At 42.5% G+C, this 14,169-nt stretch overlaps 1 protein-coding gene across 6 annotated transcripts in view; it reads left to right on the forward strand.

Moving 5' to 3' along the window:
• The window catches only part of enah (ENAH actin regulator), a 187,180-nt gene that overhangs the window by 49,272 nt on the left and 123,739 nt on the right, over positions 1–14,169 (forward strand). The window contains exon 1 of one of the 6 annotated variants that reach the window (XM_084738270.1): positions 12,991–13,239. The exons of 2 other annotated variants lie outside the window; for them this stretch is intronic. In XM_084738270.1, the coding sequence (XP_084594396.1) occupies positions 13,148–13,239 (92 nt within the window). In that variant the 5' untranslated portion in view covers positions 12,991–13,147. Of the gene's footprint in view, positions 1–12,990; positions 13,240–14,169 lie in introns of those variants that run through there. 3 more of the 6 variants (XM_084738271.1, XM_084738274.1, XM_084738275.1) reach the window with 3 other exon arrangements.

Consider the following 14,169-nt stretch of genomic DNA (forward strand, 5'->3'; position numbering starts at 1 on the left):
GAGTTGTCTTAAAAGAAGTTGTGTTTATAACATATTTTGCTGGCCTGACTGTTGGGATTGTAATAAATCTTAGAATTACTCTATTCAAAATAGCTGTTGTTAGTTTAGCTTGTTTTTCTGTCGTGCCAAATATTTGGCACATCTCACATGGGATTACAAGATTTATCCAATACAACATGATTTGTAACACATGTACAAAACCACAGCAAGTGGTCTATGGTGTATAACATCCTTGAATGTCATTTGAAGCCAAATCAAATCCTTCTGAGTCCCTTAACAAATCCATTTGGGTTGAGGCTTTAACATCTGTAACTAACATTGAAATAACTCAGACCTAAAGATTCAATTCAACCTGTCAACTGAAAATGAGGAGAATACTGTAGGTTCAATTGTAGAATGATCAAATCGAGGTTAAATTATGAATATGATCTGAATTAAAGTTTAACTGCGAGGTTCCAACAACTGAAAACGTGATGCAGCCAGATTGTTCTGTTGAAGGAACGGTGCTTCAGAAAATAGTCATTTTACTTTTCACTTTCTGTCAAGTAACATACACCTCCAACAAATAGTGTCATTAATCATTAAAATGGGTGTAAGTGAGGGTCTATATATTTTTAGCATGAACTAAAAATGGGGATAGAGATGCATCAACCAATTGTACCAATTGTTGATCTGATTCTGATTAGGGATGTTCCTTATTTCCGACTAATTTCCCTGTCGATCAAATGCAAAATTTAATTCACACTAGTCGAGTAGTCTAACTGTAAGAAAACACTCAGAAAACAGTTAAAATTGAGCACAATTTATCAATTGATGTTAAATACTGTCCAAAAAATACTGTGTGTATTAAGAGCCATTTGATGCCGATAATCACAGTCTATAATTGCTAAATTTTATTTTAAATGCCGCTGAAATGTGTGACACTGCACTGTGCGATACAAACATTACACATTAATCTACAAAACATGACAGGTCACTAAATGCTTCACCTTTTCAGACCGACCGAACGGGATCACAGTATCAGTTGGTAAATGACCCAGAGCTTACGTTAGCTGCCAGCCTGCTACACAGTGTGGCTAACATTAGCAGTGCTAGCAGCAGCAGCAGCAGCTGCTCTCCTTGCAGGTTAATGTCTGTGTCTGTGCTTAATGTGGTCACATGCTGCTCCAGTCGAGTGATTATATACCAGTTTATTCTGGAATTATGCATGAATAAAATATTGATGAATAGTATTTCCAGTGCCAGCTAGTGAGGGTGGCGATGTTTAATCTTGTAGTTGATCACATGCATCCTTAATTCAGACAGCTGAATATGGACATTCATATGCTGCAGATAGTACTGAGAGCCCTCATTTCCCATCATGTGTTACTGAGTAGCATGTTAAGTTTTATGTTTTATTTAACAAAATGCAAATGTTACTTTTTGTCAGTGTTTGTAATTTGTTTATTCAGAGCCTGCTGGTTTGAGTTGGTAACTGTCATTCTTGTGCTGGTTAATAGTTTAATGAGGTGGTTTGTACTTTTCTTCACACCAGCTGTTTCTTGCAGGGATATCGGGGTGTGTCCCAACTCTAAATGAGAAACCAGCTACCAGAACCCAATTCTAATGGAGACCTGCAGGTGAAAAATTAAATTAATTCACATGAAAAATTTTAAGGCTGTTTAACTGCGTCTGATGGCCACTTCTGACCTCAGATGTTTCCCATCTGGTGTCAATGTTTGTGTAATGTTGCTTGAGTGAATCACCTGTAATGCTGACACACCTGCCAGCTGACATGATGTCACTGTTGGCAGGTGAAGTCTTGTTGTTTTGCCTCTGGTTTTACGTGCACGAAGAAGTATGTCACACTCGATGAATTGCTCACACAAGAGCCAAAAGAAAACAGCGAAGTGTTTGACTCCAGAGCCGACAGAGCGAGGAACAGTCAAGGCTGCATTATACTCCTTTATCTCAGATCTGTGGAGCCTTTTCAGCGCCTCTGCAAATGTCAAGGTTTGATCCACACCTTGGTTTCGGGGTCAAGCTGCGGATGAGGGGAAAAAAACAAAACAAAACAAAAAAAAAACAGTCAAAGCAGCACATCAGATCTGCTGAACGCGATCTGTTTCAGGTGTTTCTCCTCTGTGCTTTCATGTAAACTGATCCGTGAGCATTTCACTGTACCTGAACTGTTCCTGTGGGACTCCTGAAAGGACAAAGGCTGCTTGTTTTCACTGTATTCTGCTCGCTTGTGCTATCTAGGCAGTAATAGGAAGCTCTGTGTCTATTGGAAGGGAGTGTCCTCACACCCGGCCTTTGTGCCGTGGTAGAACAGTAACTATATCGTGTATTGTCAGGGTCCCTTTGTGGAGACTTAAATGCTCCATTGTTATCACAGCAGCAGCAGCGGTGTCTTCTGGACACACCTGCACCTGTCTGCCACTTGATAAGGGACGTATTAGCGATGCACGTCCTCTGTCAGGACAGGTATTTCTGTGTCTGAGCCACAAGGCGTGTTCAGGTCAGACAGTGTCTGTAGTTAAACACGGCTTCACTGTCTGCTCAAGGACACTTGGACAGTAATAAATGGACTCTGCTTGTGACCTCGCTGTCACCTGATCATCTCTCTTGTTTTGTGTTCCTGTGTCTGTCAGGGGTAATCCAGTCATCCGATGATCTTTTCATTCAGCCTCGTCCTCCTTGGCCCTCCTCAGCTGTCTCTCCACCTCTCTGTTTAGTCTCCGTTTCGCAGCGCTGTATCGCTGCCTCTCTTGTCTCCATCCTCATCGTGTCTTTCTCTGGCCCCCTGCGTGCTCTCCAGTCACCCTGGGTAACATCCCGGCCCTGCAACAATTCATCTTTCTCTTTCCTCGCTTTGCCTAAAAATAAGTCCATCCTTCTCTCTCGTTTGTTTTCTCAATGTCTCTGTCTCTCTTTAAGGTGAGTCAGTGTAGTCATTCAGTACGGTTTTAGTCATTCTTGCATTGGCCTGTTACGAAACACTGACACAAACTATTGCAACAACAACTGAATAGAATTATTCCAAATAGTAAATTTTATTTTTACAGCATGATCTCACAAATCGCAGTTTGCCTCAGGGGGGTTTACTATCTGTACAGTGTGCACCACACCCTGTCCTGTAGACCCTTGAAAAAGAAAGGAAAAAATCCCCAAAAAATCCTTTTAACAGGGGAATAATTGGAAGAAATCACAGGAAGAGCCACAGAGGAAGGGAAAGAGAAGGGAGGGGAGGATAAATACACACAAGATAGACAAGATATTCTTGAGACTTTTAATGAGAGAAAACGTATTTTTGAAATATCTGTATCTGAAGATCAGATTCTTATATGTGAAAAGTATTTTGTTTTATTTTGTTCTGTTTCATGCCAAACATTTGAAACATCTCAAAACCACAATACAACGTATTTTGTAATGTCTATTGCAACATTTTATACACCTTCATATACTTTGAACTAACACATCCATGAGGAAAAATTAAAATAAATTGTAAGAACTGAGGCCTGAAGTTTATCCTGACACAGGGCATTTTTGTGTGTGCATCGTACATATTTACCAGCTCAATTTTTGTGTTTTTTTCACCAAACAAGTATCGCCCAGATCTTATTTTATCATCCTAAATGCATGCAGGTTTGGTTTAGTCCGTATATGATTAGTCCACTGGCCTTTAGAACCGAGCACTGTCATTTTTTAATAACTTTTGGTACTTTCAATACTATAATTAATGGAGATTGTATCATGTCTAACACAATATTGAATAAGCATTGAATTACTAGTGCTTTTTGACAACCTTATGTTGTACTATGGATTGTTTGTAGCCTTAATGTCGCTTGGCTCCACCTCTCTGTCTGCAGCGTGGCCGGAAAAATGACTCAGCCCCCAGATTGTCCAGTAAACCCAGTACATCTTCCATGAGTTATCTGCTGGCTCGAGCTCAGACATGGTCCTCCCTGCCAGTACAGTCGGTCCGGAGTCTGAAATATCATGCTTTTATTTTGGAGGCCGAATCACCGGCGCCCTGGCACACGTTGCTAAACAGAAGAAGAGTTTAGAAAGTGATGGGTGATGACAACTGCTGTGACCGAGCAGACAAAAGAGAGAGACAAAAGAGCAGAGTGCTGCCTCCTACAGAAACTCTCCTCCTCTATCTCTATTTAGTCAGCTGGAGCTGTTTTTTCTTGCCCGCTGTGGCAAAAAAGGACTGCTGACTGGCCTGATGATGTCATCTCCTTCTCTCAGCACCACACACACACACACGCACAGACACACACACTAAGGAGAGGAGGCTGTTTGTGGAGTTTAATTAAAGAGGAGGGCTGACGATGAGTTATTGTCCCCTCAAAGGGACTGGGTCAAAGGGCCTCTTAAAGACACTGTTGACAGAACTGGGCAGTGACGGAGTGGGAGGAAGTCTCTCATTAAATATGAGCTACATTATAATATTTATGTGCTCTCATTTTAACCCCTGAGTTTTAACTGTGTGACCTTCTATGCACTTTTGTGTGTGTGTGTGTGTGTGTGTGTGTGTGTGATTCTGATGAGTGTGTACCAGAGGTGGGAGTAAGTCACGCACGTGCGAGGCACAAGTCCCAAATCTTAAATAATAAGTCTCACAAGTCACTGTGGCGAGAATCAAGCATGTCAAGTCATGTGACCTGAGTCTTGCACCTGGTGTCTCCTACAATATAAACACAAAAAAGCTGAGAAAACTTAACATTTAAAGGCGACATACTGCAATAGATTTTTGAGTTTTTAGTGCAACTCAAATTCTTAAGTTTGAGTTGAGTTGAGTTGAGTACCAACTACTAATTTTTTGTTGAGGTAATTTACTTTTCTTCTTTGGATAAACTTAAATCTTTTAGAAACCTCCCCCAAAAAATATGATTGTGTAAATTACATCAAGTGAAAAAGAATGATGGTTAAAATTTTAATATTTTCATTTAAAACCATTTGATTTTCAGGAACCAAAATAAAGAGGTTCACATCTCACTGCAAACAATTTTTAAAAGACGTAATTTGGCATTTCTAAAACTCAAAGATTCACGTTTATCAAAAGAAGTAAGGTGACTTATCTCAACCTAAGATTAGGTCAGCAAAGCATTTTTAATTCTTAAGTTTATTTCAAAATTAACTGAGTTTGAGTTGGGCTCAAAACTGCAGTAAGTTTCCTTGAAATTTTTTTTACAGTGTATGAATGATCTGGTGTCCAGTATCAACATGGTTGATGCTTCACTAGTCATATATATTTTTTAAGATTTTTTTTTTAGCTTTTTTTGCCTTTATGTGACAGAGATGGCTGAGGTAAAGACAGAAAAGAGGGTAGAGAGAGCGAGGATTGACATGCAGCAACATCTGTCTCTTAGTTGCAATTGGAGATGAGGACTAGGGAGTTGTGTTAATGTAGTTGGACTTCAAATCTTCGTCATCGTAAATAAAACCACTATAAATTAAGGCAGTACACAGGCACATAATGTTGCTGCTGTTACTTTGTTATGCATGATAAGTATTTCATGAAGTTAAAAAAAAAAATTCTTGCCGCACCTCCTTAACATCTGGTTGACAGATCGCTGTGATGATCTGATTATCACCAAATGTCTGTCTTTACTTAACCTGAGACTGTTGCAGTGCCACCCAGTCTCTTAGATCTGTATAGAAATAATACAACTTTATGCTTTCAAATACCATGCAAGTCCGATTTTGCATGCGGGCGATTTGCCAATCCTTAATGTCTGTGGAGAGAAGACGTATCCCAGTACCACACTTAAAGAAATGTCAGGTTATTTGGTGTCAAGAGCAAGAAAGTCTGTGTAAGGGTGGAGGTTTTGATGGATGGATTAATCAAAGAAACACAGGACTTTGACTCAGGAGGCTGGTCTTCATGTAGCGTATAAAGCCAGGAGTCAACATGCGCTCAGCTGCTCGGAGTAACTAACCAAGGCAATGCAACTTCTTTTTGTAAGTAATGTAATTTCTCAATATTAGCCATGTTTATATTTGTTGCCGTGACGATGCATCTCCTCTGCACAGAAGTTAATTGGAAGCACTGGTTTATCACCTGCACACAAAACTGAATTTTGCACTAATTAAAGTGTTAAGTTGTGGTATTTGTATGCAGATTGTAGACACTGGGTTGTGTTGTAAACATAAAGAATATGTGTTGAATGTAATACATACACAATACATGTACTGTAACGTGTACGTTAAGATGTAAACGCCATAATCCTACAGCCAGCCCACTCTCTAGTATATCCTATTGTTAAGATTCTTTGCATCGATTTGTATGCGCGAATCTGGGGTCCTTTGAAAGTGTTGTGTTGGAAACAGCTTGTGGTTTATGAGGTGTGTGTCTGTGGCATTTGAGCCACCTGTGCCCCACAGCCTCCTGTGGTGACGCAACCTGAAATGGCACCGGAGCCCCTGGGGAGAAGAGACGTGTCGCTGCTCACCTTCATTCGCTTTCTTCTCCCGTGTTTCTATTAACAGGACTATTCACAGCCTTTCTATCCTCTTTATACGTCCTCCTCTCATCCCTTCACCTCTTCCTGTCACACTCTGGGGTGGGCTGTCGGTGTGGTGACCGGACCACACGATGCTTCAGATGATAAGAACACTATCATCTTTACATTATTTGTGCTGTAGCCTCACAGCCTTGATTATTAATAATATATTGTAGCAACATCGTGTGTATGGACATAATATTCCACTAATAATCAGAAAAATAACCTAGAAAGAATAAAAATGCTTCATGTAACCACCGCAGTCTGAAGAGACAGGCCCAATCCTGCCCGATTGAAAGGAACTGTGTGTGTAAAACTTTGATAATCCATTCAACAGGAAAATATTGATGCCTAACAATCATGTAAACGCTTAACCCGATCATTTCTGTTGGGGTAACATTAGGTGATGTGAACGAGTTTCCAGCAGGGGCTGAAACCTGTCGGTCTGTGGCTGATTCAACCATTTTGTTGTAGGTCTTTAAAGATTTAAGTGTTGCTGAACGCCTTGATGGCCGACGGCTCGAAACAAAGTGTTGCTCAGATAAGTGTTTGAACAAGTCCTGAATGAAGCATGAACCAAATAAAAAAAAAGCTGAGCACTTCTGTCACGTAACACAATTGTGATTTTGATACCAATTAAAAGTTTTAAAAAGCACAGAAATCTGGCGCCTAATAGAGTCTCGCAGGCAACATGGTATTAAACACAGCGCCAGTTAAAATATTCAGCTTGAGCAACCGGGCAGAGTGGAGAGACAGAACAACTGCCACCTCCTGGGAGCTTTGGAAGAGAGAACCAGAGGCAGAGCCGGAACTTCTGCAGGAGTAAACACAGCCAGTCACATCGTATTCTATTCTGATCCGATGTGCTGTACAAACATACAGAGAGGAGAGGGGAAAAAGAAGAGAAACTGGAAAGAAATAACATAAAGAACTCTAAGAGTCTAAGTGTGCTGAACCTACCACAGACCCACACTCTCAGTGCTCACTTCATTTTCTGTCTGAACACACCAGTATTGACCCAGATCCAGAACCAAGTGTTGGGAAATTCTAATACCAGGCTGTTTTTAATAAACAAGTATCATACCAAAAGTTTGGTATACTGTGCAAACTACTGCTGGAAAAGTTTGATGGCTGCCCTTTACAAGGCTAAAGGTAAAAATGGCAAGAGTGGTTTGCGACCCAACCAGTTTTCAGTTTTCCGGTCTTATGCATCACCTAATGGGAGAGCGACCATTGATAAAAATGACTCTCTGCAGTGTGGATGCTGGGATAGAGCAGTGCCTCCCAAACTGGGGGTGGGGGTGGAGCCAGGAGTCGGAAGTTTGAATCCATTTTTTATCAGTTCAATCCCCAATTATTGATTGAAAAAAAATTGTGGGGGCGGGCACAAACTTTTTTCAGCCTCTGAAAGGGGGGCGTGCTAGAAAAAGTTTGAGAACCCGCTCGCCTGAAGCTCCTGTTTCTACCCCGCAGGATAGCAACATTACTGATTCAAGCTTAATAGCTAAGTGGGCGGAGCCACTCTAACATGTCAAAAATGTTGTATTCTGAGTAAATGTTTTGGGGCATATAAATACACACAGTTAGACTGGAATCTCTAAACAAACTTATTTCAATCAGGTTGAAGGAATATTGTCCACAAGCCATGGTACATCCTTAAAAAGTTCACTCTCTTCTTTGAAAATATGGTTTAAAGTCATTTACTGCCTCTTTTGTAAACATGAGGGTGTTGTTACTTTCCAAATGACGCAAGTGAGCATGTGCAAAGTCACCACAGTCCTGTTTTATGTGACGGACGTCACAAAGCCAAGTTGAACCGTAACTGTGAATAAATGGAGGGCGCCCAGTCTTAAGCTTTGCCACCAATCAAGCACTCATGCATTTATAATGGCCGTCACGATGGAACTATCTGATGACTGAATGCTCTTCCTCCTTCTGTCTCCTCTTTTCTCCATCCTCTACCCCACGTGCCCCCCCCCCTCCCCCCACCTCTTCCTCCCTCGCATCATCTGTGCTGCTAAAAGAGGCAGGAGCTTATCACAGGTGCCTCACGCTGCCTCTCTCCTCCTTCCTCCTCATCCCTCTCTGTCGTTCTAATTGATTCTAATAGCTCTTGATGTGTGCGCTGTGTTTAGACAGCTTTTGACTGTGTGCTTAACCCAAGTGTGACAAACCGCTCTCGTCGTAGACCTTTCATCCGTCACGGCCTGCTCTCCTGCGCACGCTGCCTCTCCCTGCTTTTTAAAATTCATTTTAATAGTTCTGTCCATTAGAGTGGCAGCTCCTCTTCAGGACCACACCACTAATTGTATGTAATCATCATTTAGCATCATTTATTTCTGAGTGGTGGCTGAATATAGAGACATTAGCAGGATATGTACACCCATTAAGAGTATGATTTTTTTTTTAAATATATCAAACCCACCTCAAAATACAGCTTTGTCCCAATTCTCAGGAAGTGAAGACGAATCTAGCCTGACCATTTTTATACTTGAGGTTTTTCCACCGTTTCTACTACGCTTGATGGTAATTTAAGCTCCAGCAGACAGTGATTGTGTGTGTAGGTGTACAGTGTGTGTCAGTCAGTAGTGTGTTGTGTCGACGGCTCAGTTAAGCACAGTGCTGGCTGAGAGCATCAGCCTGCACGCTAATGTGCAGAACAAAAGGCACAAATATATATCTCTCCTCCAGCCGTTGTTGTTCTGACCTCCAGAGTTTGGTACAGCCTTCCCTCGCAGCCCTGTCTGTGTGTGTGTGTGTCATTACCCTCTCCTATGTTTGCAGTGTTCTGTGCCCTACCCTGAAAACACAGCACACGGCAGCCCGTCCACATGCTGATAGGAAAGCGCTGCCTTATTGTGGCTGATTTCATGCCTGTCGAGCCAGCTGTCCAATGGGGGGGGGGGGGGGGGGAAATAGAAGCCCTTTATTTTCAACATTTGTAGTAATTACATCAACCCTTGATTTAGTTTGTAGCCTTCGGGGTGAATTGCAAGTTGAATTCAAACCCTGGAAAAAAAACAAAACAAAACATGTGTTCAGCAAGTTGATCCTTTGTTGGTGACAGCTGCAGAGGAAGCTGCAACCAAACTGTGAAATGAAATGAGCACTGATGTTCAAACAATCATGTGCAGCACACCAAATCTGGACTGAACTCTCTCTCTCTTTATATGTATCTACATTTATATGACAGGGTTCATTTACCACTTTATTTTGTATAGTGTAATGTTCAGTGCAGGTGTGTCTACATTACATTTCTGAGGCTGGGACTAGAGTTGGGCGATATGCTAAAATTTTCCAAGTGATCATCGTCAGTCCACCCACCTTCTCCTGACCTCTCGGGTCTCAGCTGGGAGAGGTGTGCAAGTGGCGAATTCACTATGTTATGCATTCTGCGTATGTTCACTACATCCAGTGGACAAAATAAACTCACAAAGTGTCTACACATTACATGTTTTCACGCTCACGGAGAAATTCAACTGTTCACCTTATGAATTCAAGTTTCTCTCTTTTACCAAACTAATACAAGCTTAATTGGCTCGTTAACGCCTCGGAAGACACACTTCATTTAAACTGGACAAAAAAACGTGTAAAACTCACCAAAACCGTCTTTGTTAGTCTGTCCACTCTTCCAACAATCACCAACTCTTTTTGGTCAAAATAAATCATCCCTTTATTGCGTGGAAAGAGTTTAAAGAGTCTGACTCTGCAGGCTGTTTTCACCCAGCTCAGCACACTCATGGTCCGGCTGAGTAGGTGTGAACTTCGCAACTGGATGAGAGCCTGGTGCAGTGCAGAGGCTGTCACTCTGAAGACTATTACATTAGCAAAATAAAATGACAAATATTGTCCTAAAAATCGGGCAAAAAAAAAAAAAAATCAGCGATGGATTCAGCCGATCATCGATAGACGATATATTCGTCCAATCGCCCAACCCTAGCTGGGACCATGTTATGTGTTTGCTGTTTGCCATTTTCCTCAGAATATGTGTGCATTTAATCTGTTCCAGGTTACAGTTTAAATTAAGTTACAATGTTACGCAAATCCCCCATTTCTCAAGGCCATGCAACAGCAAGATCGTCTCTGTATGTTTGAAGGTGTAGGGTTGAGGTTGAGAGCATTTTCTCAAATGTGAAACCAGTGTTGATTTTGCTTATCAAACCCATTTGGATTCTGCTGCCAGTATCTGTAACGAAGTAACAAAAGGTTTGTTGTTGATGTTTAGCTGAGTACGATGGTGGTTTGCAGAGACCACACTCACCACAGTTTCAATCTGACCTGTGGGAAAGTTACCTACAGCATTAGCTTTACAGCTGATACGATCTGCCACTGGCAGTATTTGCCTGGATGTTTTGCACATTGCTAATAAAGGGAAGATAAGGCATCTGATTTGAGATTTATTAGCTTTGAAGCTTATCAAATGAGTATTTTATCAATCAGCATGGAACAGTGGAACCCCGCCCCACAGCATTGCTTTTAAAAATGTGGCAACCAGTTCAAACAAGTTTTGTTGAGACAGATTTCTTAGTAGATTCGTGATAACAAGTGCTTGCTATTTAGCTGAGCTTGTCGTTGCTAGTAGCCGCGTGTATGGTAGAGAGTAGGGAACAGCACATTTACAATGTTTGTATCTGTCAGGTTGGTCGGATCACATCTGTCCAGCTGACAGTGACAGTTTCTCTCTTCATCACTTTAATCATCTGTACATTTCACACTGACATCAGCAGTTTTTTGATGCTCATTCTGAAAATTCACATTAGAAAAGTTTGTTGCAAAATTTGAAAAAACCTAATGTCCTTAATTGGAGATGGAGGCACTTTTTCCAGTAAGTTCTAATGTAGCGAAAACGTTTTGTCTCATATGTCTCATATGTCTATCCTGACAGCTGTTTCAGCTCTGACAGTCTCCTCATGGCTCCCGTGGCTCTTTAATACCTCCATGATGGCTCCACACAGATCTAAAGGAACTTCCCGCACATTAATGCATGAAACTAGCAGAAATATGCGCACCCTCTTCTTCCGCCATGGTTTTATAATTTTCCAACTGGAGAATTTATTTCAGTGAACCAAGTCCTAAATAAAATTTGTGATACATTTGGTTGGAAACATGGTGACTGGCTCTGTGCACAAACAGCAACAAGTCAAAACCGCTAGATGCTCTATCATCATTGCTATTGGAGAATTCTGCAGAACCCTAATGAATAAAGCTGCAAATGTGAACCTTTTCTTCACAGACAAAACAAAACACAATAGAGAAAAGAAGATTGCCATCTAGCTCTCATGTTAAAATAAGAGTTGGCATAGCAACCAATAAAACCCAGTAAGGGTTGCAGCACAGTAGATATCATCTCAGTGGGAAAGCCCAAATGTTTGGCTGAAAATACCCTCTAAATATAGGTCCTGCCTCACCACAGTCACTATCTAAAGATATCAGATATTAAAACGGTGCTCTTGGTTATAATATCACATGGAACAGTAGTAAATTAATGATGAGTGATGCGCATATTGTTAAGCAGCTTCATAACATTTGTTTTCATCATTGCCTGCATTCATTCAGCTGTGTTTCCAGCACTCTGATGCAATACTGTATGTTCTTCTTCAGCACAGTGCCAATCAATTACAGCTCAAATGGAAAGGATGGAAATGAGTGCTCAGAACCAGGACTTCAATATGCTGTTCACAGATGCACCATATTTAGACGGTGGACGTAAAGCCTGGCGGTGTTGCCGCGGGTGTCGGTGTGCAGTGAAAAGGAGAATCCCTCCTGTCAGGGCTGTGTGTTTGTCAGATGCTGGGAAGCGTTTGACTAATCCTTGTTCCAGTGCCACCAAACATCACTAATTCTGCCTGCTCATTCTCCATAACTCTCTTTAGCATATTTATTTTGGAGGGAGCGAGGGAGACGAGTTGGGTGGGTGTATGGCGAGTTGGAAATAGAGAGAGTGCGAGCGCGTGGAGAGTCGCGCAGATAAAAGAGGAGCGTGGAGCTGGGAGGGAGGAAGGGAGGGAGCCACGGGCAGATGAAAGAGGGAGAGATCAAGTGAGAGACAAAAGGTACGAGATAGATGAAGCAGAGGGAGCCGGGCGAGAGAAAGAAAAAGTGACAGAGCAGCAGAAGAGAAGGAGAACCCCCCACCCACCCACCCTTACTTGAACTGTGTCGAGGAGGGCTGCGTGATACCACCACGGTGATTCCCCCCCCAACAGCCTCCGCCACGGAGCCCAGAGAGCGCGGGAGCCGCCTGTGCAGGAGCGGGAGCCTGTTGCCTGGATACCCCTACTGTCGCCACGGCGGCGAGGAGCCAGGACTGAAGCGTGCATGCGTGCGTTTTTGCTGGCTGGTGCCGCTGCCATGGGAAAAACACAGCTGGCTGACTGTCTGCATCGTCTACCCGCTGACATCGCACGTACGAATAAGGAAGGAATCACCCTGATACCGGGGCTGTGAGCAGAGGAGGTGGGAGGCAGGGGGTGGGACAGGGGTGACTGGCACTCTTGCTTTGGATGATGAAGAAAGCTGCTAGGTAGAGAGAAGGGGGAGAGGAGCTGCAGAGATTGCCGAAGCGAGGGGAGACCCTGAGACAGGAGAGCTGAGAAGAGCAGAGCGGGGCTGGCTGGGTTAGTTGAGGCGCAGCTCGCAGGCTGTGTGGAGCCATGCAGATCCAGTCTTCTGCTCCACAGTCCAAAGCCTCCAGCTTCATCCTCGCTCAGAGATGTGTGCTGGCCTCTAAAATGGAAATCCACCGGTACGTACCTGCTGTCACAGAGTCAGTCAAACGTTTCTTCATTAACCGCTGTGTTTACCGCCGCTCATTGTTGATTAATGGGCGGTCAAGACCTCATGTCTCATGAATGAGTGTTTCTGCTGATTAGTCATTTAACTGAGGACAACAACGTAACATAGAATGTAGCTTCAGCCAACCTGTCTTTAGTATTTGGTCAAGTACCAACCTGATTCCTGTGCAGCAGAGTCCATCCTTCCTCTGCAGTGTTCACAGAGGAATTTCTGCATACTCTTATTTTTTGCATTTGCATCAGATCGAATGTAAACAGCAGCAACAACATGATGATGATAATATGGTTGATATCTTCACATAAAAAGTTGGGAAACACTGTCCATCAGCTTTGACTGCATTTGTGCAGAAAGCATCAGTCATATAAACACAAGAGTCCTCCTCCACCCGTCCTGCCAGAGTCTTGTGTGTTGCGTCCTCTCAGCTCAGAAATTAGTCTTGTGTTGTGTGTGTGGTTGAGCAGGTCTCTGTAAGATGTGGGCACAAGTCTGATTTCCTGTTGCTTGTCCCGTTTCGTCCATTTCATTTTCTCAACCGGATGTCAGCCACGAGCAGGTTGAAGTTAAAGCCAGGTTAGCGTGGCTCTTATCCCTTCTCACCTTCACTGAGGTGGTCTTGCTATGGTGCATCCTGCTGACCAGACTGCGTGGTCAAAAGATGCATTGTGCATTTTTGATCATCTCAGAGGCTTTAATCCAAACCCCACACTTCCTTTTCCAACGCTTGAGAGTGTATTTGTGTCATAGACAATACATTGTTCAGCTGCAATGACAAAAAAATAACAGATCGAAGCCAAAATGTAGCAACAATAGTCATTTGCTATGTGGTAATGAGACAAAAGCATTACAAGTTTCCTAGGATTGTTTATTTCTAGCATTACAA

The sequence above is a fragment of the Lutjanus erythropterus genome, chromosome 15, assembly GCF_056507025.1.
Source record: "Lutjanus erythropterus isolate fLutEry1 chromosome 15, fLutEry1.hap2, whole genome shotgun sequence".
Classification (NCBI taxonomy): domain Eukaryota; kingdom Metazoa; phylum Chordata; class Actinopteri; order Lutjaniformes; family Lutjanidae; genus Lutjanus; species Lutjanus erythropterus.